Source organism: Martes martes, assembly GCF_963455335.1.
Source record: "Martes martes genome assembly, chromosome: 7".
Classification (NCBI taxonomy): Eukaryota; Metazoa; Chordata; class Mammalia; order Carnivora; family Mustelidae; genus Martes; species Martes martes.
The window spans coordinates 139,184,716-139,210,193 of record NC_137894.1 but is presented as its reverse complement, the minus strand read 5'-3'; the positions used below and the strand labels follow the sequence as shown (position 1 = coordinate 139,210,193).

Here is a 25,478-nt window from a genome sequence, read left to right as displayed (position 1 = left end):
TCCCCCCTTCCCAGGCCCTCCGTATTATTAAGACACTCTGTCTTATAAGGGATGTTGGATAATTAATCCTGTGGCGAGGCAATAGCAACAAGCGTTAGAATATATTTAAATAATGAGGAAGCTCTTTAATGTGGACCCGTAAAATAATTGTGGGCCAGTGGCATGAAGGAGAGAGGATCTGGATTTATTGAAATGTACTTTCCCCTTCAGAAGATGGGGGTGTTCTTTTGTGTGTACACACACACACATACACACACACACGTACGCACACAACGTTTAGCCAGAACCCTGCTAAGTCTTTTCCCTTTTCAGTCGAAAGGAATCAATTATGCCTTGTGGTCGCTTTCCAAAAACCACTTTTGATTGTGTGATTTTGTTTTAGTCGAGAGCTCCAATCAGCCCCTCAGAAACAAGGGGGGGAAGGAAACCCTCTCACCAAATATCTGGGCGCCCGTGTGGATTCTCAGCAATTGAGAATATTGACAGCAATCAGAATTCCACGGCTGTTGAAACTTCGCCTCTAATTGAACTGGGAAAGGTAAACCCAGATTCAGGGCTCTGCACGCTGTAATTGCAATAATTTAATTTAGCTATTTAACCTGTAATTCAGTGGTATTTATTAAGGAGCATGGGAGAAAATGAGGCCATTAGGAGCCAGAGATGAATACATTGAAATGAAAATGAACACTTCTAACTGCCGGTTGACCTTCGGTTTGTAGCAGTTTTTATTAGGCTGGTCACGGTAATTACCAGGACGTGAATCAGGGAGGAAAGTGAATAATTCAGTAATGAACATTTTTATTCATTATCTCGCATTTTCAGGAAGCGGACAAGTATTGCGCAAAAGTATCGGCGACTCGCTTTTTCTGTTTGTTTTTTGAAAAATGATTGTTTGTGGACAGTGGCCCCATGCAAAGCATCATTCTGAGGAGGGAGCTGGCAGCCAGGGAGTCGGAGGAAGGCTCGCTGGTGTGTCCTCAGCGCCGGGCCTGCCTCTGGGGTGTGCCGGGGAGACAGCCGTCCCCGCGAGGTAGGCATCGTCAGTCTGGCGTGGACCAGAAGAGCCACAAGCCCACCAGCCCAGCTGGGGAGGGTTCTTCCATAATTAGTGATCAAATGGGACGTCTGGATGTGTGCTGACCGAGGGTGAGGTCGGCCAGCTGTTCTGCCCTGTTAGGGCGAATTGTAAAGCAGTGCAGGGATAGGTGCTGGAAGGGTAGCTGGGAACATGTACTGAGACCCCTCACCCCCCTGTGCCCGGGAGTGCCACTTGTGGGACGCCATCCTGAAGGCTCGCCACGGATATGCGGGAAAATGCACACACCTGCAGGCTCCTTGTAATGGTGGAAAGTTCTGGAAGCAAGTAGATCCCAGGAGGGAGGAGAATGGTTAGAATGTGCGGTCTCCCAGCCGGATGGTGGAACTTCACATAGCAACCAAAAATAATGACTTCGCGGCGTTTCTAGCGATGTGGGGAAATGCTCCCAATGTGACACCCAGGAGAGGGAGGCCCAAACCAGAACTGTACACGGGAAGGGCTCAGTCAGCAGGTGTGTGTGTGTGTGTGTGTGTGTGCGTGCGCGCGCATGCGCGCACACGTTTGTAGCAAAGGGAATGCCAACATTTTCATGGAGGTGATTTTGGTAGTGTGTTTCCTCCCGTATCCTGGTCTGTATCTGTAAAGTCTTCTGTGAGAAGAAAGTATTCCTTTAAAAATCAGGAGACACAGTAATGTTGATTTCACAAGTGATGGTTATTTCTGCTGATTGGAAAGAGAAGTTTCTAGCCGGGCACCCTATGTCGGTTTCTGCCAAGCCTGCGGCTTCATTAACTCTTCTTTCCACGTCCCAGAAAACCCTTCAGCCCTTATGTGTATCAGGGTTACAGGAGCTGAAGGCTTGCATCAGCCGGGCCGTGACGGGTGACTTCCACAGTGCGGCCCAGGCAGGAGGCACCCTCTTTTCATTGACCTTATCTCCATTCCCTGCTTGTGGCTCCAAATTGGGAGTCAGGACCCCTGGTGGGGCCCAGACCCTCATCTTCCGGGGCTGGGTGCCTGCTTCCGAAGTGTGACATTTGGTAAGGACGTTGGCTTAGCGGAAGGCCAGTCTCCGCACCTCCAGCAGTCCGCCCGGTCTCTGGCTGTGGTCAGTTCCCTGCGGATAGAGATGTTAGACTCACACTCTCTTCCCGCCGCTGGAAGAGTAAGTGTGGTGTGTGTGCACGAGCACACGTGCCTCTTGGTGTCGTCAGAAGACCATCATCAGGTATGGGGATGCCAGCCACCCCCCATCCGCCCCGACAGGGTCTTCAGGTGCTCTCTGGAGAAAGGCTTGCTCTCTCGGTGAAAAAAATTCTCTTTCCAATTTTTAATTCTCCAGCCTCACTCATTTTTTTTAGTAAGTGCACTGTGGTTGTTGGGGAAAGAAACGCAGTGAGAGGTCTGCCCTGAATTCAGAGTGTCTGGACTCTACTTTGTCTGCTGACCTTGGCTGGCTGGTGGGAAGGGACGAGGGGCTTCTTCAGGGCCCGGGTCAGTGCCTGGCCCCGGCTGGGTCCTCGGCAGGTGTGTCCGTCTGCCTGTGTTCCCCTTCTCACTCATCTGCCCACGATGTCCAACCTGATGCCATCCTCTGTAATCCTGTACCTGCCCTCAATTGAGATGACGGTTAGCAACAGCTGTTCGCTATACCTAAGGAGAGCCAGGCCAGGGGGGCGGGAAGACTCGCAGTTGGCTTCTGGCTCTGCATCCCGGGCCTGGGTACACTCCCAGGCATGGGATGCATTATGGACGACATTATGTCTCCAACTCCTTCAGGCCCCGTTCCTAGTACTAGGGAGGCTCCTGGTGGAGGCTCCGTGTTCCCCCTCCAGCCCCGAGCCTGCCATGATCACACTCAGCTTGATAATCACGGCACCCTGCTAACCGCAGAGGACCCAGCGCCCCCTTGGATGTGAAAACTCCCGGCTGACGCCAAATGCCCAGTGAAAGCACTAGGCTTTTGAGGTGTCTAATGCGGCTTCAGAAGTGTTTGGATTTTTCAGAGTGGACGGGTGGGTGCATACCCTCGCCACACACAGAGCTTCCATGGTCTTGTCAGGGGCTCTAAGATCCCCCTTCCGTGTCTCCCTCTCCCATGGACACAAGATCTTCTCCTTGACTGTGGGCGCATAATTCCCCAAAGTGTAGCTGACCCCCCCCGAACCTCTGAGGCTTCGGGCTCCCCGAATCTTGGGAGCATTTGCCAAAACAGCTGCAGAGGGTGTGCGGTCCGAGGGGGTAGGGTGCTGCACGGTGTGAGCCTGGAAGAGCTGTGTCCTGGGACCCGTGGCTGCAGACACGTGACGGCCATCCTGTTGTTGGCGGGGGCACGGGGCTGTCTCCCTGCAGAGCAGGTGGGCCCACAGACCTTGCTGGGGAAGAGGGACATTCCAGTCTTCATGTTGGGTGAATAGCCAGTGCACCCCCACCCCCCACTTTTTAAAGGTCCGGAAGAGAGTGTCACAGCGCCGTGTCCCGGTAGCCACCCCGGCAGAATGCAGCGCCCTGGTTCCTGTGGAGGAACTTTGGAACCTTTCCTCCTGGTTGCCTGGTTACAAGATCATCTGTCCAGAGTTCCCCAGAAGGGGCTTGGCTGGGGAGCCACGGGAAGGGGAGTCGGGAGAGTGGCTGCTGTTGGGAATGCGATGAGTACATTCGATCATATCTAATTCCCATTTATATTACGTCGGACAGCCCCACTGCCCAGCTGCCCTCTTGAAGCCTCGGACCGCTGGGGTTTTCTGATGCATGAATGAAGACTGGGAAATGGGCCAGGACTTGGCTCATGGGCTTCTTCATCATTTATTAGCTTCTAGTTTTAATTGTTTCCCGACTTCTTTCCAGATATTTATCTAGCAAGAATTGTCATTCTTGCTGCGCTGTGCAGACGCGAGGGGCCGGCGCCAAGTGCAGAATTTTCACGGCCCTTCTGGGCGGCAGGCAGGCATTTCAGTGGAGGCCAGCAGGTGTTAGGAAAGTGAGCACCTACTGTGTGTCAGCCACGCCGCGTGGTGAAGGGATATGGGGATGGACCGGACAAGGCTCCTGTCGTAGGGAGGCCTGTTATCACTGGGGACGCGGGGGAGGCAGGTGCTATCAAATAGAGACTTATATTTTGTCTCGAACGCCACCTGCGCTGCAGGCCCCAGTGTGTGTGACCTCAGGCAGAGACCTCTCTAAGCCTTGGATTCTCCCTGGCATTCAAAGTGGCAAGGCTAACAAGGGCTAGTGATGACATACTGAGGTACCGGCAAACACTTGATGGGGGCAGGCCATTATTTTTGGGGTGCTGTGTCCCAGGGAAATGCGGTGGGCAGAGCAAGGACACGACTCTGGGCTGAGGGTGTAGGCCGTGGATGTGCCATCTGCCTTTTTGTTCTGGTCTCATCTGTGAAACCAGGGCACAGGTGGAGCCCTGCAGAGGACACATGGAAAATGACAGGGGAGCCATTGGTGGCTTCTCTTCCTTTCTTTCCAGAAGGAGTCCCGGGTCAAGTAGACCCGCTGTGTTGGTGGTGCCTGTGATGGTTTGGTGAGGTTCCTGATCCAGGGCTTGGCTGGTGTGTGACCTTGGGAAGTCCTTTCTCCACGTTGGGCGACTTTGGTTTCCCCATCTGATACTGGTTGGGGCCGGTGGTCGGGGAGTGCGGCAGGGTGAGCTTGCTTGTCACCTGCCCTTGTTCTTGTTTTTATGACTTGGTAGCCTCAGGCAACCCTTAGCTTCGGTTTCTCATTTTGGAAACGCAGTGAAAGTACGCGTCTGGGTTACAGTAAGGACGGGGCAAGGCCCCACTGACTTGGTGCCCGTGGTGCGAGTCTATCAGTGCTCCCGGGGTCCCTGTTGTCGAGGGCAGTCGGGCTGTGGTTAAGATGATGGGCTCTTGAGCCAGACTGTCTAGGCCTGGGTCTCAGCACTTCCATGGGACCTCCTCGGGGTCTCACTCTGCACTCTTCTCCCCAAAAGGCAGATAGAAATGAGCTTACTCTTGGGGTCATTTTACAGATGAGGGAGGTCACACCAAATGACAGATGCAGAGAGGTAGGGGGCCTTGGCCCAGGGTTGTCCAGCTAGTAACTGCTGAGTCTAGACCAGAAACCCGTTGCATTGTGCCCATTGCTTGGGGCAAATGGGGCCGCACTGCCGGGAGGCCAGCCATACCCCAGGCCCCTGGCTCTGCCCCTACTCTGGAGCACTGATCCAGAAGCCCCAGCTCCTTAGCAGGCCCAGCCCACCAGACCAGGGTGCGTTTTCTGAGTCGGTGCAGGCCATTCACCATCGGCTGCCTCCACCACTGGGGACAGTCTGGGACTGGAAATGCTTGTTTTCTCCTCAGGCCTGGAGGATGGAGTACAGGTCCCCAGTTGAGGCAGCCCTGCCACCAGCCCCAACTTTCCCAATCTTTTTTCTTCCCCATCATGTTTAGGAGAATTATGGTGAAGACTGGATGCTTCGTGTACAGGGCCATACGTGTTTCTCACAGAGTTCCCATTTTCTTGGGAACTTGCCGAATTTGCCATTTGCTGTGGGGCTGTATGGATCGGCAGAAACCATCAGATCCCGCGGGCCCTCATTCCCATTGACATGCTTGTGGGCCAGTCACCCACGGGCCAGTCACCCGGGGGCTGGGCCCGCGTTGGCATATAGAATTGATTTGAGGGTCATGAAGAGCCGGGAAATAACAAAATCTCTCAGTTTGTCAGCTTGCTCCTTGAATGTGAGGTCAAAACCCCGTTTTAGACTTGGGCTTTTTAAAGACAGGCTCCTTCGAAATTTGGCCAAAATGATTTGAAACAAAACAATCACAGACTTATCAGAAAGTGGTGATATCAGGCTCTCTTCATGGTCTGGACTACAACATCTGTGAGTGGTGGAGTGTGTGTGTGTGTGTATGTGTGTGTGTGACTATTGTTTCTTCACTCACTTGTGCTCATTCTTACGATCCTGGATTTGGGTTTACTCATTTCTTTTATTTTCTAGAAGGGAAGTATTTTTATAGGAGAGAGGGGTAAGAGGACTGGGGGAGGTCACCCCTCTGCAGGCAGAATCTGAGCTTTCCGGCATGTCGTGCCAACTCGATGGCTATTATTCCTCCAGAAAATAATGTCCCCCTTTTTTTTTTTTTAAAACTTGCTTTTAACATTCTGCCCTTGGCATCTGTTCCAGGCATTGTGGACGAACGTAGACTGTGTTCTGACAATGGGTTAAAGCAAGCACTTATTGAAAAGCATTCTCTACTTAATTACATTTCCTTCTTCTGGAAGCTATTTTAATTTTTTTTTTATAATCACATGTTAATTGTGTATTAGCGGGGCCTTTCTGATTAGTTGAAAACATAATGAAACCTTTGTAAACAACACAGAGAGAGAGAAAGAGGAACGTGTGAAGCAGAGACAGTGGTAAGGAGCCAGTTCTAAGAGGCCCAAATAACTACATTTCTTGCTGCCAGGGAGGGGTGGAAATGATACCTGGAAGTCCCTTTTCTGAGGGACAGCTCCCCTGGTGTGGAGGGTGGGGCCTTGGCCGCTGCCCCAGGAAGGAGTGGGGTGGGCTCACCCCTGTGTGGTGGCCCTGCTCTGCCTCCTGCTGTCATTCATTCATTCATCCACTCATTCATTCGTGTGCTCATTCACGTTCTGGGCAGTAGCTTCCTCTGCTGAGCACTGACCTGATGCAAGGTTCCTCATGCGTTCTCAAGACACCCCCCACCCCCAGGTAGTCATGCCGCCGGAGGACAAGGAAACTCAGCCCATAGTTGAGTTCACTCGTTCACTTCATGTTCAGCCGAGGCTAGAAGCTGGAGAGCCAGATCTGTCAGACTTGAGGACCCCCAGCCCCAGTATGGTTCTGGAGTCCCCATGCCCCTTCCTGGGCAAATACTCCAGCAGGTCCGAGACAAGCTGGTGCCTGTCCAGAGGGCAGATGGATTGGAGGAGCCAGCCAAGGCTGGGCCTCTGGGGTAGGGGGAAGCAAGGGGCAAGGGGGAAGGTCGCTTGCGCCATCCCCAGAATGTGGCAGCGTTTTTTTTTTCCCCCGCCTTTTAACATCTTTATTGAAAAGCCCCAGCCCCAGTTTACAACCCCTATTGTGGTGAGAAGGGCCCCGAAGGCCGAGCTCTGTTCCCCATTGAAAGGGCTGGGCTTACAGGGGTTTTGCAGTTCCCAGGCTGTTATTAGGGAAGCGTGGCTGGGCCGTTTGAAATGCAAGTGCTACCGTGTGTGAGCGCCAGGTTCCCCGTGCGCGCTCCAAGGAAACGCTGCCAAGACAGTGCTGCGAGCGGCCGCCAAGCAAAACACGCGCTGCCGGCCAGTGGGGCCAGCTCGCTTCTGCGAATAGAGGAAAAATTGACTTTCTGATTTGGAGTGTTTCTACAACTAAGAAGAATCACTCCAGTGATTGTTCTAAAAATATTCCGGAGGCAGCACGTTCTTGAAGGCCTCGGGATTCTGAGCGGTCCTTAATTGTACTTTTTATGTAATCTCTCTGGATCGTGTGTTTTTTTAAAAAAAGAATTTACTTAAGCCTGCGTGGTCATCTCCTCTCCCCCCACCCCCCATCCATAACCCCCTCCCCCCCCCGTAAGTATTGCAGCCGCGCCAAAGAGTGCCGTACACAGCAGAAATTGTATTTTTATCTCTTTGACTTCAGGAAGTATATTTGGGTTTTCATCTCCTGCAGCCGCTGTTGCAAGGCTCACACGTGAGCCGCCGAATCTAGGGCAGCCCCTGACGTCCCTGCACGGGTGGCAGAGCCCAGTTCTGGAGGGGGGCGTCCCGCAAGAGGCAGGGGTTTTGGAGGAGAGCTGGGGAGGGGGTGCGGGGACCGTTAGTGCACCCCTGCTCCCCCTGCCTGTTCAGGCTGGCATTCCCGCTTGCGAGGCGCAGAGCTCCCTGGGAGCCCCGGACCCACCGTCCCCAGCGACTCTGGGATTCAGACGATTTCTGTAATGATGAAGCTGACTGGGATGCCCCAAGCTCGCTTCTTGCCAAAAGTAAATGACGTCGGCCCCTCCTCTCCTCTCCTCTCTCTGAGTTTCTCTCCACCCTCTTTCCCCACCCCTCCTTGCTCTCTCCCTGTCTCTCTCTCTCTCTCTCTCTTTCTCGCAGTCAGTTTTGCAGGTTAAGCCGCAGAGCCTACAAGGAGGTCAGTACTGAAAGTGAGGAGTCTTTTCCCAGGAGGTGTATCCGCAGCTCTGCTGACATTTGGGGCTGGTTGGTGTCTTGTCGTAGGATGCCTGCTCTCACCCAGTAGAGGCCAGCCACAGCCTCACCTCTGCCAGTCGTGGCAATCCACAATCCAGAATGTTTCAAGACATTGCCAAAACTCCCTACAGGGGCAGAACAGTCCTCTGTTGAGTACCACCGGTCTGGCCTTTTTTCCCAAACTTACAGCGAGAGAAGGGCTGGAGACTATTAAGACCCGTTTTTAGGGTTACAAATCAGCAATAATAGCAGGGTGGACTCAAAGGCCTTGGAAATTGAGAATGAGTCCCCCACTTGATTTTTACCCCCAAAGTGAATTTTTAAAAGAAGTTGCAGGATGATCTGGGTTTGAAGGGTGGCCCTGGTGTGGCCAGTGAGGGGCGGTGAGCTGTCCGTCCCAGCGGTATCTGCAGGTGTTGGAATGGCCACGTTGGCCAAAGTCCGCCCTTTCAAATGAGCAAGCAGTTTTCTCTAAAATGTTTCCTATGTGGAGCGTCTGCGACAACTCTGGTGTTGGGGAACTGATCATCGTACCAGTGAACTGATGGTTGTGAGGTATTTGCCGGTGTTTTTGGCATCGCGCGCTGGGACATCCTCTCTTTATTGCCCTTCCTCCTCTGCGTGCTCTCACCCTACCTCCCGCCCTCCTCTCCCCTCACTTCCCTCCTTCCCGAGAGGTTGGTACCCCGTGGTGGGAACCGGACCTCGCTTGCTCACGGCAAGCGCTTCATTTTGATGATATGCTGTACCCATTTACAAGAATCGTGTTCTGTGGCTTTAACGTTGACTCATTCCTGGGGCAGCCGGGAGGGTCAGGTGCCCAGGTGTCATTTCATCCATCAAAAGACTCCTCTTTGAGAACTCAAGACCCCAGTAGTCGGCGGGTTTTGTGCCGGGCTTCCTTGGAACACCGCGTGGCCAAGTATGCCTGTGACCGCGAGAGAGTGATTTCCTGGGCTCAGCCAAAACCCAGGCTTCCGCTGGCTTCTTTCCGCCAGCTGGCCAGCAGAGCCAGCCTGGAGGTGCAAGAGCCATTTGGAATTCACGGGACGCCATCTCCCCTGGGGCCCGGGCTTCTCGGCTTCAGGTTCTGCAGTGCAAACCTGACAGCGCTGTCCTGGGGGCCTCCTGGCTCCAGACTGTACAGGCAGTTTGGGCTGCCGCTCCCCCGCCCCCCACCCCGACCCCCCATTGCTCTGCCCACATCCTTTGTCACCACTGACACAGGTCCCCTGCCCCTTGGCATTGCCGCTGCTTTCATGTGCCCGTGGTGGGGGGGTGCGGGGGTGGGCAGTGCAGTGAGAACTCACCGGCACGGGCTCTGCGGGCCATGGCAGGAGCCACATCTCCACCAGCCCCGAGCCGCAGTTGGATCTAGCCATTGGGCCGCCCAGCCACCATGCCGTGGCTGCTGGTGTTGGAGACGGGTGGTGTGGAAGGCATGCATGTAATTGTCTCTCCGTCCCGTGTGTGTGTGCACGCGTGCGTGCGTGTGTGTGTGTGAGTGTGAGAGAGCGTGTGCGTGGGGGAGGTGGAAAAGTGCTCGGTCGGGTTTTTCCGTAACCTCTGCGGCATTTGGTACATCTCTGAATCCTCTGATTTTCGGATCCCGCCGGGCAGCTTGGCTGCACACCGGAGCACCCGGAAACTTCGGCACGGAGCTGCGCCTGGCGAGGATGACCATGTCCCCGGCTGCCGGCGGGTTGGAGGAAGCTGGCACCGTGGCAGAGGCAGAGCGCTGCAGAAGTGCCGCAGGTTTTTCATATGGAAATGTGAAATAATGGGGTGATTAAATAGAGCTGTATATTAAAGTACATCTGACATTAGAATTACCATAATGTGCTGTAGCCTTAGGCTGAGTACTTTATTTGCCATCTGCGTCGGCCCAAAATCCCCCGGGGAAGCGCTAAAATATTCTGAATAAACTCAGCTCGAGTTCTTATTGAGAGTAAAATACCATTTGTGGCACGTCGTATTGATTCGTCTTAATTGTGGTGCAGAAAAGAACATTCACTCGCTGATGACTTTTGTGCTCGGTGACAAGCTGGCTGGAGTTACTCAAACACTGGCGTTGGTTAACCTGGACGGGGCCGGCCGGGTACCTCGGGCACCAGCCAGGGTGCCACGGAGCCACCACGGGCATGCCACCGCGGGGGGCTCCCAGCAGCCCCACCCCGCTCTCCCAGGTGTGGGGAGACCTGCGAACTCTGCCACCAGGCCCCTCCCCGTGCCCGGCCTCGCCTCCCGCCTCGAGGAAACGCTGCGGAAGGACGACATGTGGCGGGTTGCCCGCCAGGGGCCGTGGCCTCGGTCTCCTCCGCCTGTGGTTGGAGAGATGTGCCGTGCATGTCGAAGAAAACAAAACTAAAAGAAGAAAAGGAGAAGGGGAGGAACCCACCCACCAGAGCAAACCCCAGCTTGGTTGGTTGCTGGTTGGTGGCCCTGGGACCTGGTAACTGTCTCTGCAGCCCTCCGGGAGGGGGAGGGGTGGCACGTGAAAGACAGATGAGTCGGTGGTGGGAAAACACTTAGTGATCCAGACGGTGCTCCCCCATTCACACGGTCCAGTTTTCATCCTATAATTGCCTATCATTATACACAATTTAAATATTCAAACATCCTCCACAAACCTTGGGCTAGCATGTTTTTATTACAAATTCAGAACAAGGGAATAACCTTTAACTTCAGAGACAAATGAGACAAATTTACAAGTGCATGTCTGCTGTTTTCTTGTGTTTTATCAATCCCCGCGGACCGGAACACTTTTGCTCTAACGCCACTCTGAACAATATACATATATTACTACTTGTTTGTAGTGTGTGGGTAACGAGTCCCCTCTGCATTAGCTAACCTATAGGACTCGGCGGCAAGGCTCTCCATAACGTCAATTATCTCCTCCGAGCTAAACGTACACTCCATTAAAGCGAGATTTACTGCCCCTGCAATACTTCTTGGGGTGGAATGTGGAGATTTTTGTGGATTTAAGGAAAGGAAGGAAGCCTGATTCCTGCCTCGCGAAGGAAGTCATGAATAATGGAGAAGAGAGACTTCCTGTGTCAGCCGGAACGCGTGCGTGAAGATACCCACGAGGTGTGCACGCGTCTGCACACACCAGCTCTCAAACACACTGGCAGCTCACGCCTGGAGTTGTGGGTTTTTTTTTTTTTTAACCTGTTTATTTCTTAATTCACTCTTTATTTTTCCATTAAATGATAAGGAGGATTTGCTTTCTGCTTCCGCTTCACATTCTCGGCTACATTCCTGTCCCCAGAGTGCTACAGCGCTTTTAGAAAACCTCATATATTTGGAGGGCGTGGGGAGGGGGGCAGAACAAAACCACCCAAATAAGTTTATCTCTCAGCCCACCAGAACGCACTGGTGTAGGTCATTTTCAGAGAAGTCTACAGAAAGATTTCAAGGGAATCTGATGATGCATTCATCTATTTTGGGGAAGACATACTATTTCCAGCTGATTTGCGTCCCTTATGTAAAAGGGGGAAGCTCTATAAAGATAATCTTGAGGAATGTGCCGTAGTTTTTTGAGAATGCCGTGAGTGAGTTGCCCCATATAAAATCGCTCCGTGTGTCCTGCCTCCAGCTCTTCTGTCTTACTAGCAAGCACTGCTGTTCTCGCCCTTCCCCGAGATGCCCCCGCGGTCAGCAATACTGCTTTGTTTCTGGGCTGGGTGGCCGTTTCCTGAGCCTGAACTGCACACCTGGTCTGACCACAGAATTGAGCAGTTGAAATCGAGACTGTCTGGGGAAATCTGGGGTGCATGGTGCCTGCAGCTGCAGTTCAGTTCTAATACTTCTCTGTTCTACTGAGAACCTGGACCACCCTGTTCCTGAAGCTGGATCACGGGCCTAGGAGGTTCAGATGAGAATCTCGCTGGAATAATAGAACTCCTGCTGGAGACAGTGATTTAGAAGCTACCTTGTAGGCTAGTGAGCCTCATAGATTGAATTTTAAATTTCTTCTTTGCATTTTCCAGGCCCTCTGGTTTCATTTCTTTGTATCTTAATGGTTTCACAATTTGGAAAGGGTGGATCTGGTCTCCAAAAGAGCCCTTCAGGCGGTTCCCCTTCATTGTTTGGTTGTCCTAACATTTTGTTGCATGGAACAGGTTTTGACTCAAGTAGGCCTTGAGTGTGGGTTTGAAAATCTTCATATTTAAAAAAAATATATTAGAGCTTGCACCGTGATGGACTCGATAGTGATGGAATTTAACCTGTACCTGGCTCCATTCCTCTGTGTTTTCAGAGCCTCCTCAGATTGGTCCAAAACCCCCTTTTCCTCACCTCCGTCAATCTGGGGTCCCATTTCTATGCCTATGTGTGTGCCGTTACCTCTGCAAGGCACACCTTTGCTTTCCTTTCTCTGCACAGCAGGTTCCTGCTTCCTTCTTCCTTCTGACTTCAGCTCCAGGAGCTCCTCCCCGGAGAGGTCTTCCCTGATCCTCCCCTGCTGTCTGTCTGTCCCTCCCTGGGATCCTGTGCCTCCTGTCACAGCCTCTCCTGGTGACCTTGTGGCCTGAAGCCTCCCTGGAGACGGGTGGACTCATTAGCTCCTGCACTTGGCTGCAGGCTCCTGCAGGCAGACGTACATTGCTGTGTCCCTCCACTCAGCCCAGGGCCTGGCCCCCAGCAGGTGCTTTCTGTGTCATAGAGCCAAGGAAGGGGGGACGGAGCAATGATGACATGATGTCGGACAGATCCTTTCATCTTTTGCTATTGCAGTGCAGTTTCTGGGGTACCAGATAGAGTGTGACCTTGGGTACTGTCCTGAGGCGCCCCTTGGCTTCCTTACAAGAAGGATAAGGACACCTGAGAGCCGTGCCTCTTCTGCACGTTTAATATTCAGCCCTGGATTTGGGCAGTGAGTGTGGGCGATCGAGGACCGCCCTGCACCACGAGCAGGTGTCTACAATCTCTGGTAGGTACGTCCCTCCCCGGCTGCGTCTCCTATTTTCTCTCTCCGGGCCTTTCCCTTCTGTGCAGCCCTGAGGGTGCTCGTGCAGTGCCCTCCACCTGCACGCCTTCCCTCCATGGTCTGGGCAGGGGCCCTCTCCCTGCGTCCGATTTTCACTCCCGTCCGTGCGGTGTTGCTACCTGCCTGCCTTCTCCCCGGGTGCTCTGAGCTTCCTCCGTGCTTCTGTTCTGCCGTAGCATCCTTTGTGTCCACTCACTCACCCCGCTTCTCAGCCCTTACCTGTGGCCTCCTGGAGGTGAGGGGTTGTGGCCAATCCCTCTGAATCATGTCTGCCGTGGATGACTGGATAGTGAGATGAAAGAATGAATGAGTGAATGAGTGAATGAGTGAATGAATGAATGAGAAAGGCATGTCCCTAGAGCATTTGGGACACAGTTAAATTTCCTTGGGTTCACTCACTTCCCAGGTATGGCTCTTTTGCTTGAAGCAAGGTTCGGTGGTGTTTCTGTGCGCACCTGGCTGCCTAGGGGAATGTTGGAGGCTTGAGCTGGAGGCTGTGTGGGAGGCTGGAGGCTGGGTCTGCCAGCGCTAGTTAACTTCAGGCATAGGAAGCACACAGTGTACTTCTGTCAGAGGGGTGCTGGCAGGGTCAACGGTCTGTCCCCAAGCACCATGAGGCGGAGCGGACTTTTCCCATCTGTATAAGGTCTTTAGTCTCAGCCTAGAAACCCACGGCATTTCCTGCACGAAGCCTGCAGCTTGCTGGTGTTCGTGGGTGCGGGTGGAGTGGTTTGTGTGCCTGCTCCGGCCCCTCCCCAGGGCCCATGACAGTGGAGGCTGCAGTCTCGTGGAGGGGGCAGCCAGCTGTGTGTCTGGACGTGGCACAGGCTCTGGGCTCAGACCCCATGTCGGTCTGGGTTCTGTGATCCATAAACCATGGGACCTTCGGTCCTGCACTTAACTGTGATGAGACTTCATTTCTTTTTTATATGAAGTCTGGATTAAAACCCACCTTTTTTTTTTTTTAAAGATTTTATTTATTTATTTGACAGACAGAGATCATAAGTAAGCAGAGAGGCAGGCAGAGAGAGGGGGAAGCAGGCTCCCTGCTGAGCAGAGAGCCCGATGCGGGACTCGATCCCAGGACCTTGGGATCATGACCTGAGCCAAAGGCAGAGGCTTTAACCCACTGAGCCACCCAGGTGCCCCAAAACCCACTTTCTAGAGTTTCTGTGAACATCTGCCTGAGAGGACAAGTCTGGCATTGGTACGTGCAGATAGCATGCATGTTGAACACAACCAAGGTCAAGGACAGATTATGATACTACGTGTGATCAGTATCAGGTGGTTTTCCCGAAATGCTGGGGGAATACAGTAGCGGTGGTGCTGGGTCTGGAAAGACATTTTTCAGGCAGAGAAGGAAAGGCAGGTACCAGCCCGGTTGCAAACATGTGGCCCCAAGGAGAGGGCCGGAGTGTGAGGGAAGGTGAGGGCCTCTCGCTTCCCCTGGGCAGCAGGGGATGTAGGAGGATGGGTAGGTGGCCTGCGAGCTCATCCTGCTGATGCTGGCTTAGAGGGTCGGGCGGTGGCCGTGGCCTGGTGTCCTGGTTCTGTTTGCAGTCCCCTGGGATCCTGGCCTGCCGGGTGGTGGGTGCTGCAGCTGGAAGGCGTGGGCGTGTTGGGTGGGCCCTGTGCCCAGCGTGCCCAGGAAGTGGTGCACTGGCTGAATGCTGAGCTGAGCCCTGTGGGGCCAGGCGGGTTCCCCCAGACACCCTCGTCCGGGAGACGATGTGATCCGTGGTGCTGGCTGTGAGGACACAGCGTTTTCGTGGGTCACCCGCGGTTCTGAAGCACGTGTCCCATTAGTCACTGTGTGGGTGGCCGTAGTCACAGCAGCGGCCTGGGCCAGCTCGGTCCCTGTCCTCAGGGAGCTTGGAATCTAGCTCAGATGATGAATTTAGATCAGTAACTCAGGGCCAATACTGTGGCCTTGACCGGCTCACTGAAGTTCCCTGAAACTCCTTTAGGGCACCTGTGTAGTTACCACGAGGACTGAAGGGGGCCGTACAGACAGCAGCCCCACAACGCAGGCTCTAGGACCAGTTCAGCTGAGCCTGTGCATTCTTCCCTCTCCCGGCACCCCGGCTGCCCACCCGCAGTGCTTGTCCTTTTCATCATCTCCCCTGCAGTGTGCACTCTGTCCACCCAGCGAGGGGACGGACGCCCAGGCTGCCCAGCTCCTGTCTGTGCACTGAACAAAGGAAGGGCTGGTGGGGTCTTTGCTCTCTGCAGGACACACTCTGCCACCTAGTTAGTTCAGCCCCGTCTCACCTGGGCCCCCATGTACTGGGCTTCTGTGTACTGGGATCCATGGAGGGCAAAGAGGCAGAGGCGCGCTCTGTGTGGTCATGAGGATCTGGAGGATTCCGAGGCCTGGAGGAAGAGCGCAGGCGTGTCCTGGCCATGTCTGCCATGGGGTGGGGGGGCAGGGGGCATGGGCTCTGTGAGTGGAGGCTGGCGGAGCCCCCGGGAGACCCTTGGGGAGCTGGGTGTCAGTGCATCCCTGACTTCTCCCTGAGACGCAATCAGCACGATTTCACCGACTTACCGTGGTTCTAGCCCAGAGCTGCCACCTCCACTTTCTAGTGAGCACGCCGGCTGGGACAAAAGGAAAGGAGCCGAGGCACAGCCATGCCTGGGTGCCCTGGCGGGGGGGCCCCGGGTCTGTACACGTTTCTCTCTTAACTCTTACCAGTCAGCACGGGACGGGGCTCAAGAGCACAGCTGGCTGTGTGGCCTCTTCCAGGCCTCAGTGTCCTCCGTGAAATGGGGCCAGTGACCATTCTTCCTTTAGGGCTTGTGTGGAGTCTCGGGCGAGGTCAGGCCTGCTTCGCTGTGGACAGGCCCGTGTAAGGGTTTCATGACGTCTGTGTTTACTGCTGTGGTGACTGTTTCCACAGCTCCACCTCGGAGAGAGACCGAGGGTTGACAGGGTATGTTCAGAACAAGCAGGGGTGGTTCTAGATTTCATAGACGGCCGTGCTCAGAAATGATAGAGACACAAAACCTACAAGAACCGCCGAGGTGGCCGGCTGACATTTTCTTTCTGGGATCGTGAAAGGGGAGAAGGTTTTACAACTAATGAGGGGTCTACACATTTTAGGGATAATGGTGATCATAATTACTATCATTTTGGGACAGTGGAGACAATCTTGTTAGCAGCTACAGATTCGGGAGGAGGACTGGGAGGTTGGCCGGTGAACCAAGCCCTCTCCTGGGGTATAGGGGACCTGGGATCCAGCATCCTGCCCCTGCATCTGGGTCCTGGGTCCTGTTGCACTCCACACCCCATCAAGTGGGCTCACTTGCTTTGTGAAATGTCTCCCTCTGGGCGCCAGGCCTGTGGTGGCCTCGACTGGGTTCCATGAAAGGATAATCGGTACCCTGCACTGAAGGGACACACGGCGTGGGAGGAGAACCTCCTCCTTGGCCATTTTCATCATAAAACGGTGTAGCGAGAGAGATCAGCCCCTGAGGTGGTACTGAGCGCTGGAGAGTGGGTGGGGAGTGAGCCTGGGGTCGGGAAGCTTGAGGAGGGTCACGGCCCCCTCCCTGCTGGCTGTGGGACTCTCCTCTGCTTGCTTCCTGAGCCTCCATTCCCTCCCTCGCCTGGTGTCCCTCAGGGGCGGGGTGAGTAATGACGATGCTCATGCCGGCCGAGATGCCAGGGCAGCTGCGGAGCGCTTTGCAAACTGTGGAGGGCTGTGAACCCAAGATCCGGTTCTTAGGTCAGCGGCCCACGGTCCGGATTCTAATTTTTGCCTCCAGCTTTGGAGAATGGCCCTGCTGGGATCTCGCCTGTGGCCCCGCATGAGCTGGGGGGCTGGGGGGTGTCCTGGCTGTCCCCTCTGAGCAGCAGTGGGCCGCTGCATCTCCCACGGGCGCGGGCGCCCTTCCTCGTGGCGTCAGTTGGCCTTCGGAGAGACCTGTTAAACTAGTGCGCTCAGCTGTGTCCTTTTCATTGAATAATGACTCCATTAAAGGTGTATTTTTTATTGGACATGATACCTTTATTAGTATTACTAGAGTAACTGGCGTAATAAGGAGGAACAATTATTTAAATGCTCACTAAAAAAAAAAAAAGGAACAATAACCCCTCACCGCGGAGGGAGACTCCCATCCGTTGCAGGAGGGTCCGGTTGCTGTGGGTCCCCAGGTGTCACTGTAAGAAGTGAGGTTCCCTCACCGTGAGCGAGTTTGCACTTCTCTGGAAGCTCTTATGCATGAAGCCAGCTGCATGAAAAGTCCAGGCGGGTTTTGTTACTGCCAGACTTGAACGTGCACTACCAGGTTCAAGGACAGACACCATACACTGAAACCTAGAAAGCCCCACTCAGCCTCTGCATCGTGGTGCTCGATTTCCACGGGGGTCCCCACATGGCAGCTCATTGGGTGCCCCCGGCCCTCTTTAGGGGCAGGTATCTTAGTCCCATTCTACTGATGTGGAAATCGAGGCCCAAAGAGGTTGTGATTTGAGCGACTTCACTGTGCTGGGAATGTCACCCAAGCCCCCATAACCTAGAGATGGCAAGGGGCGTTTCTGGGTGGAGAAGAGTCCTAAGGACTGCCGTTAGAGCCAGTAGAGCAAAGAAGATCCCGTCTGGGTTTTTTGCCAAGTGAGAGTAATGTTGTCTGAGGAAGGAAACAAGCAAGGACAGACACGGGCCCGGGGTTCGGAGTCGCCAAGCCTGATTGCGTGATCGAAGTGCAGCTGACGTTTCTAGGTCTGTAGGCCGGGTTTGATGTTGCCAGGGACGTCACTTCAAAACGATCTAGGCATCCACCGCTCACATGGACCCTCAGCGGCCCCCCTGGCAGCGTGGTGGGAGTGGGTCTTCTCTGGGCTGCCAGCTAAGGGGTTGCCTCATCGAGCCTCCAGCTCACCTCTGGGCAGGTGGCCCTGAGCCTGAGGAGGGGGTGACCTCTGGTCCTGGGATGGGGAGGGGGGCCAACCCTCTCGCCAAGGGTCTCCCGTTGCATTTAAAAATGAGCCGCCTGTGACTGGTATGCGGCGAGTATAAAATATTTAGTGAGTTTTTGAATAGAAAAATGTTCCGAGTGGCTCTTCAAAGACTTCTGACATTGTTCACTTGTTAAAAGTGAGCAGCCCTAGTGCTCAAGGCTACTTCTAGGCAAGAGAGAACCATGAAGTGGTAATATGGAAATGAACATTTTATTAAGAAAAAAAAAAAAAGCTGGGGGTAGTGGAAAGAGAGTTGTCTAGGGAGGGCCTTTGAGGGCTGCGAGATTTAAAAAAAAAAAAGTCAGAAGCTGTCAGATCCTGGGAAGGCCGTCGCCTGCAGTGAATCGTGCCATCGTGCAAGGGAAGTCAGGGAACCAAAGCGGTTCAGGGGTGCGGGAAAAGAAAGAGCTCACCCCGGCACGAACCGTGGCCCTGAGATCCGATTTGATGGACACGTAGCTCTTCCCCACCTGCTGGTGAATTACGGACAGGTAACTTCCTTCCTGGGCTGCTCCGGAGTTTTAAAAGCGTCTTTTTAAAAATTTTCTTCTTCTTTTTTTTTTTTAAGCAAGAAGTGGAAACATCTGAGCTCTTTAGAACATGCAGCTACATGCTTCCCAGCAGCTGCCATTTTGAGTTAAAAAAAAGGTTTTAATCGGCCATTTCGGCTGAAGAGCAGTCTTTATTCCTGGCCTGCTGGGGGATTCTGCATTTTCTTCTGTTATCCACATTCCTCACCAGCATAGAACTTTCTAGAAAATACGTGGCCGTCAGAACAAGAAACAGGAAATGCTCTGGAGTGGAAGCCCAAGGAGGTGAAGATGATGAACAAAGAGATTGGGGGGAAGGGGATCCCACTTAAACAACGAGGAGCCAGAGCAGCTGCGCACCATAAATCGATGAACTAGAGTTCCCGAAAGCCCAGGTGAAGGGTACAGAAACGCTCTTTAATGTGAAGATCTATGACCTTGTGGGATGTGGCACTTCATTTGTGTTATTAGCTCGTGGGTCAGAAAGGCACATTTTATTTGTCTTCTTGTTATTTATTACGTATGTATTCTGTCTTGCTCTAGAAGAGGATTCGAGGAGGACTCTAAACATGGTGGCTTCTGCAGCGCTCTCGTGAGGCAGTCTGAGGCAGAGGGCTCTGTTCTCCCAAGTACATCAACTAATAAGCGAGGACAGGAGGTGGCGTTCTCTCTGCCCGCTGAGGGCCGTGCTGGCGGGAAGGCCCAGGGTTGGCGCCGCCGTACAGCGGGCGCCCCATGAGAAACATGGCGCCCCAGGGCCTTGGGAGGACTCCCTGTCATTTTCCAGCCGGGAAAAAGTCCCCTCGGGGACTCCAGCGTGGGGCACTGAATTGCCCAGACAGAGTGGGTATGCTGGAGAGAGAAAATTGCCTCAGAAGTTCTCCTTGAGCTGTTAGCAAAAGCAGAGTGAAGCCGACCCTGAGGGTCCTTTTTCCTCTCTGCCTCCCCCGCCCGCTGTCTGCACCACCACCAAACGCGGAGACAGAACCTAGGAGCCGAGAGCCGTCGGATCACTACGAGGCACCCCGCTCCTAAGGCCCGTCTTGGTTTCCAGGGGTGGGTGTTCCGGCCCGGTTGGTTTGGGGTTCTGGGAGGATCTGCACCCTGCCCGCTGGACCCCCCGGCCCCTTTCTGTGACACTCACACCGGCATGGGGCAGAGGTCTCTGCCCTCTGCCGCCATCCCCCCGAACAGGGCACTGGGTCCTTCATCCACTTGGGTTTTACAGCTAAGCCTGAAGGCCCCTGGAAGCATAACTCGTGTGTGGAAAACATAAAATAAATCTCTGCGCAGGATCTTGGAAGGTCTTTTGGGACTCAGAGGCTGGGAGAGGGGACCGGGGAGTCTGAGGCGACCATACCTGGTCAGCGTTAAAACCTTCCCGGTTCAGGACAGTTTGAAAAAACAAAAGGGATTTTTCAAGATCCTGGCTGTGATGTCTTGTTCCCTGTTTCTTCCCTCCTGGTGGAAAGCAGGGCCTGCCTGCACCTGCCCCTTTATAGAAAGCATTAGGAGCGATTCAGACTGGGAAAGCAGCGCGCTGCCCCCGGAGTTTGAGGAGGGCGGCTCAAGACAGCTTCTGGATGAAACCGTTCAGCCTCCATTTTGTGGCTGCCTCAGTCATGGACAAAGACAGTAACGCTTCTGGCTCAGTGCCACAAGTATCCACTAAGATTTGCTCCCGATGTCGCCAGAGCCAGTATGTAACAGATCCACACTTGCCACCGTTCATCCTGACCGCCCCGTCAGATTTGACGTTGTCCTGCAGTTAGCATTCCAGCAAAGGACCTCATGTGCGCCAGCGGCCCCCTCTCCCTCCCCCGCCCAGGGGCCTGTGGAGGCCGGATTCTACACGGTGGTTGGGGGGGGTGTGTGTGAGGCCAGAGGGGGGCTGGGGGGGGCAGTGAGCTTCCTAACATGCTAAATTCCTCCTGTGTAATTCGTGTGTAAATTTGACGGTATGCTGGTGTACGAAACCCTGGCATTTCCTTTAGCTGGAATCCCAAATGGTGCAGAGGTATCAGCCATCTCTCTTTAAAAAGACGTTTGCTGGGCAATTGAGTTCGACTTGGGTTTTTTAGAAACCCCTTGGATCAAATATTGCCTAATCACTGGTTCTAAAGGTGAGGGGGAGCTGTGAGCTGCGGCTTCATACCCTGTCCCCCAGGGGACATTTGGTCAGGCCTGAAGAGGTTTGTGATCCTCCAGCGGGCGGAGGCAGTTTGACTGGCTTGTAGTGGGCGAGGCCAGGGACGGTGCTGAACATTCTACAAAGCACAGACTCCCCCCCCCCCCCCCACACACACACACCGCAGAGCCGTCCCGGTCCAGACATCAGTAGTGCCTTGGTTGACAAAACCTGGGTCTGTCATGGTTGCAGGTGTCCCGGCTGTGTTATCGTGGACATCAGGCGGCCTCACAACGCGGCCTCATTTGGCTTCTGAGATGATGGCGATAAGAGCAGCTTTTCTTTGGGGGAGCAGGCCGGGGCCTAGGAACTGCCTTTGCTAGCTGAGGTGGTGGGGCCCATTAGGGCTTTGCCAGGTCTCCCCCTCCACGGAGCCGGCTTCTTCAGCCCTGCAGCTGGGCGGGGTCTCGGCCAGGGTGTCCCACAGGTCGCCCACCCCGACGGGGCCCCGTGGCCGCCTTCCCAAGACCTGCTGATCCAGGACTCGCTTCCCGGCCCCGCGGGGCGCGCCCAGTCTGCTTCTCACGCTCTGTGTCTGCCTTTCTGTCCGTGTGTCTCCCCAGGTAAAGATGAGCCTTCCAGCTACATTTGCACAACATGCAAGCAGCCCTTCAACAGCGCGTGGTTCCTGCTGCAGCACGCGCAGAACACGCACGGCTTCCGCATCTACCTGGAGCCCGGGCCGGCCAGCAGCTCGCTCACGCCGCGGCTCACCATCCCGCCGCCGCTCGGACCCGAGGCCGTGGCCCAGTCCCCGCTCATGAATTTCCTGGGCGACAGCAACCCCTTCAACCTGCTGCGCATGACGGGCCCCATCCTGCGGGACCACCCGGGCTTCGGCGAGGGCCGCCTGCCCGGCACGCCGCCGCTCTTCAGCCCGCCGCCGCGCCACCACCTGGACCCGCACCGCCTCAGTGCCGAGGAGATGGGGCTCGTCGCCCAGCACCCCAGTGCCTTTGACCGAGTCATGCGCCTCAACCCCATGGCCATCGACTCTCCCGCCATGGACTTCTCGCGGCGGCTCCGCGAGCTGGCGGGCAACAGCTCCACGCCGCCGCCCGTGTCGCCGGGCCGCGGCAACCCTATGCACCGGCTCCTGAACCCCTTCCAGCCCAGCCCCAAGTCCCCGTTCCTGAGCACGCCGCCGCTGCCGCCCATGCCCCCCGGCGGCACGCCGCCGCCGCAGCCGCCCGCCAAGAGCAAGTCGTGCGAGTTCTGCGGCAAGACGTTCAAGTTCCAGAGCAATCTCATCGTGCACCGGCGCAGCCACACGGGCGAGAAGCCCTACAAGTGCCAGCTGTGCGACCACGCGTGCTCGCAGGCGAGCAAGCTGAAGCGCCACATGAAGACGCACATGCACAAGGCCGGCTCGCTGGCCGGCCGCTCCGACGACGGGCTCTCGGCCGCCAGCTCCCCGGAGCCCGGCACCAGCGAGCTGGCCGGCGAGGGCCTCAAGGCGGCCGACGGCGACTTCCGCCACCACGAGAGCGACCCGTCGCTGGGCCCCGAGCCCGAGGAGGAGGACGAGGAGGAGGAGGAGGAGGAGGAGGAGCTGCTGCTGGAGAACGAGAGCCGGCCCGAGTCGAGCTTCAGCATGGACTCGGAGCTGAGCCGCAACCGCGAGAACGGCGGCGGCGGCGTGGCCGGGGTGGCGGGCGCGGGCGGCGTGGGCGGCGCGGCCAAGGCGCTGGCCGACGAGAAGGCGCTGGTGCTGGGCAAGGTCATGGAGAACGTGGGGCTGGGCGCGCTGCCGCAGTACGGCGAGCTGCTGGCCGACAAGCCCAAGCGCGGCGCCTTCCTGAAGCGCGCGCCGGGCGGCGGCGACGCGGGCGACGACGACGACGCGGGCGGCTGCGGCGACGCGGGCCCGGGCGGCGCGGTCAACGGGCGCGGCGGCGGCTTCGCGCCCGGCGCCGAGCCCTTCCCGGGCCTCTTCCCGCGCAAGCCGGCGCCGCTGCCCAGCCCCGGGCTCAACAGCGCGGCCAAGCGCATCAAGGTGGAGAAGGACCTGGAGCTGCCGCCCGCCGCGCTCATCCCGTCCGAGAACGTGTACTCGCAGTGGCTCGTGGGCTACGCGGCGTCGCGGCACTTCATGAAGGACCCCTTCCTGGGCTTCACGGACGCGCGCCAGTCGCCCTTCGCCACGTCGTCCGAGCACTCGTCCGAGAACGGCAGCCTGCGCTTCTCCACGCCGCCCGGGGACCTGCTGGACGGCGGCCTGTCGGGCCGCAGCGGCACGGCCAGCGGGGGCAGCACGCCGCACCTGGGCGGCCCGGGCCCCGGGCGGCCGAGCTCCAAGGAGGGCCGGCGCAGCGACACGTGCGAGTACTGCGGCAAGGTGTTCAAGAACTGCAGCAACCTGACGGTGCACCGGCGGAGCCACACCGGCGAGCGGCCTTACAAGTGCGAGCTGTGCAACTACGCGTGCGCGCAGAGCAGCAAGCTCACGCGCCACATGAAGACGCACGGGCAGATCGGCAAGGAGGTGTACCGCTGCGACATCTGCCAGATGCCCTTCAGCGTCTACAGCACCCTGGAGAAACACATGAAAAAGTGGCACGGCGAGCACTTGCTGACTAACGACGTCAAAATCGAGCAGGCCGAGAGGAGCTAAGCGCGCGGCCCGGCGCCCCGCCCCTGTACAGTGGAACCGCCGCCCCCCCAGAGAATGCTGACCCGACGCGCGCCCGCGCCGCCCCGCCCCGCCCCGGCCCGGCCCGGCCCGGCCCGCCCCGGGGCGCGGGGCCCGCGGCGCTCCAACCTACCCTGTGTCTACGAAGTCCTATGGAAACCCGAGGGTTGATAGAGGCAGTAAAAATTGTGGAGCCTTTTAACTGTGCAATAATTTCTGTATTTATTGGGTTTTGTAATTTTTTTGGCATGTGCAGATACTTTTTATTATTATTCTTTCTGTTTAAATTCCTTTACGAGATTTTGTTGGGTATCCATCCTTTTTTCTGGTTTATTTTTTTTGTTTGTTTTGGGTTTTTTTTTTTTTTGTTTGTTTGTTTCTGTTTTTTTAAAACCCAGTAGTAGCCTGAGCAATGACTCCCAAGCGATGTAGAAGGGAAGCTTATCTTTTAAATTATAATTTGGGGGGGAGGGCGTTGCTTTTTTGAGATTTAAGCTAAGCATGTGTAATTTCTTGTGAAGAAGCCAACACTTAAATGACTTTTAAAGTTGTTTACTTTTTTTTTTTAATTCCTTCTTCTTTTTTTTTTTTTTCCTTTGGTCCTGAAATAAAAAGTGGCATGCTGTTTTTTGGGGGGGGGGTGAGGGGTGGATGTACAGCGGATAACAATCTTTAACGTTGTAGCACTTTGTTTCAGAATTGGAATTGAGATGTAGCACTGATGATCTCCTTAGTAACAGAGGCCTTTCCTGTGTTGATTTCAAACTTTACAGCATCTAAGGAAACTTCTAGTGGTGGGGGAAAGTCAGAGGTCCCCCCTTCCCCCTCCTTAGTCCCCCCACCCCCCAGAAAACTCACCACTGACAGAGAAATAGGTTTTGAGAACTGCCCGGGAGATGGCCCAAAAGCATCTTAGAGTTGTGCATGACCAGCAGATACGGTGCTCTTTCTTGGAGTGTTTTCGTGCCCTGGGATGCCATCTTTGCTCTTTGCTGTAGATGAGGCTAGATAAAATGGGCTGAGGGTACTTTTTTGGGTAGATGGTGGTGACCTGCAGTGACACAGAAAGGAAGGAACCAGCCATGTTCTTTCAGGCTTCTTTTGGCTTGACGGCTTCTCTCTCTCTCTCTCTCTTTTCATCACCCCCCACCACAGAAATCCTGAGTCGCACGTTGCTTCCCGTGATAACTGACCGTGTCTCAAGCAGACAAGTGCCCCGATGAGGTGAACTGAGAGAAGGTAGTATTCTCTCATTTAATGCACACTGATGACATTGGATGGACAGGTGGGAGGATCTTGCGAATTTCTCTTCCCTTTTACTGGAAAAGCAGGGAAAGAGTTCCATCCGAAGGTGCCCAGCGCTACTTCCCAATTTTTTTCTTTTCTATCCCATTAGGTTGGAAGGTACTAAACATTGGACTGTTAAGATTAGACATTTGAATTCTGTTGACCCGCACTTTAAAGCTTTTGTTTGCATTTAAATTAAATGGCTTCTAAACAAGAAATTGCAGCATATTCTTCTCTTTGGCCCAGAGGTGGGTTAACCTGTAAGGGACGGCCGAGATCGAGTGTCAGTGTTGCTAAGCTTGGCATTCACAATACTGGCACTATAAAGAACAAAATAAAATAATTTATTGGACGGTTTTTCTACTGCCATTCAATTTGATGTGAGTGCCTTGGAAACTGATCTTCCTATCTGAGTCTCTTGAGACAAATGCAAAACTTTTTTTTTTTTTGAAATGAAAAGACTTTTTAAAAGAGTAAAACAAGAAAAGTACATTCTTTAGACACAAACAAAGCCACATTTACTTTTAATTAAATTTTAAAAAATCCTGGTTGAAGATAGAGGACATGAAAATGCCATAAGACCCAATCAAATGAAGAGATAAGCCCAGCACAACCGTGGACATCCTTAGCTGAATTATCCTCATCC

The 25,478-nt window shown here is 54.7% G+C and overlaps 1 protein-coding gene across 5 annotated transcripts in view; it reads left to right on the top strand.

Annotated features, from left to right (window-relative positions):
- BCL11B (BCL11 transcription factor B) overlaps positions 1 to 23,527 on the top strand; it is a gene marked incomplete at both ends in the record, with an annotated part of 89,467 nt that extends 65,940 nt beyond the window's left edge. For all 5 annotated transcript variants that reach the window (XM_080807367.1, XM_080807371.1, XM_080807370.1 and 2 more), the window contains one exon: positions 21,477 to 23,527. In XM_080807367.1, the coding sequence (XP_080663493.1) occupies positions 21,477 to 23,527 (2,051 nt within the window). The remainder of the gene's footprint in view (positions 1 to 21,476) is intronic.
- Positions 23,528 to 25,478: the final 1,951 nt, after the last annotated feature.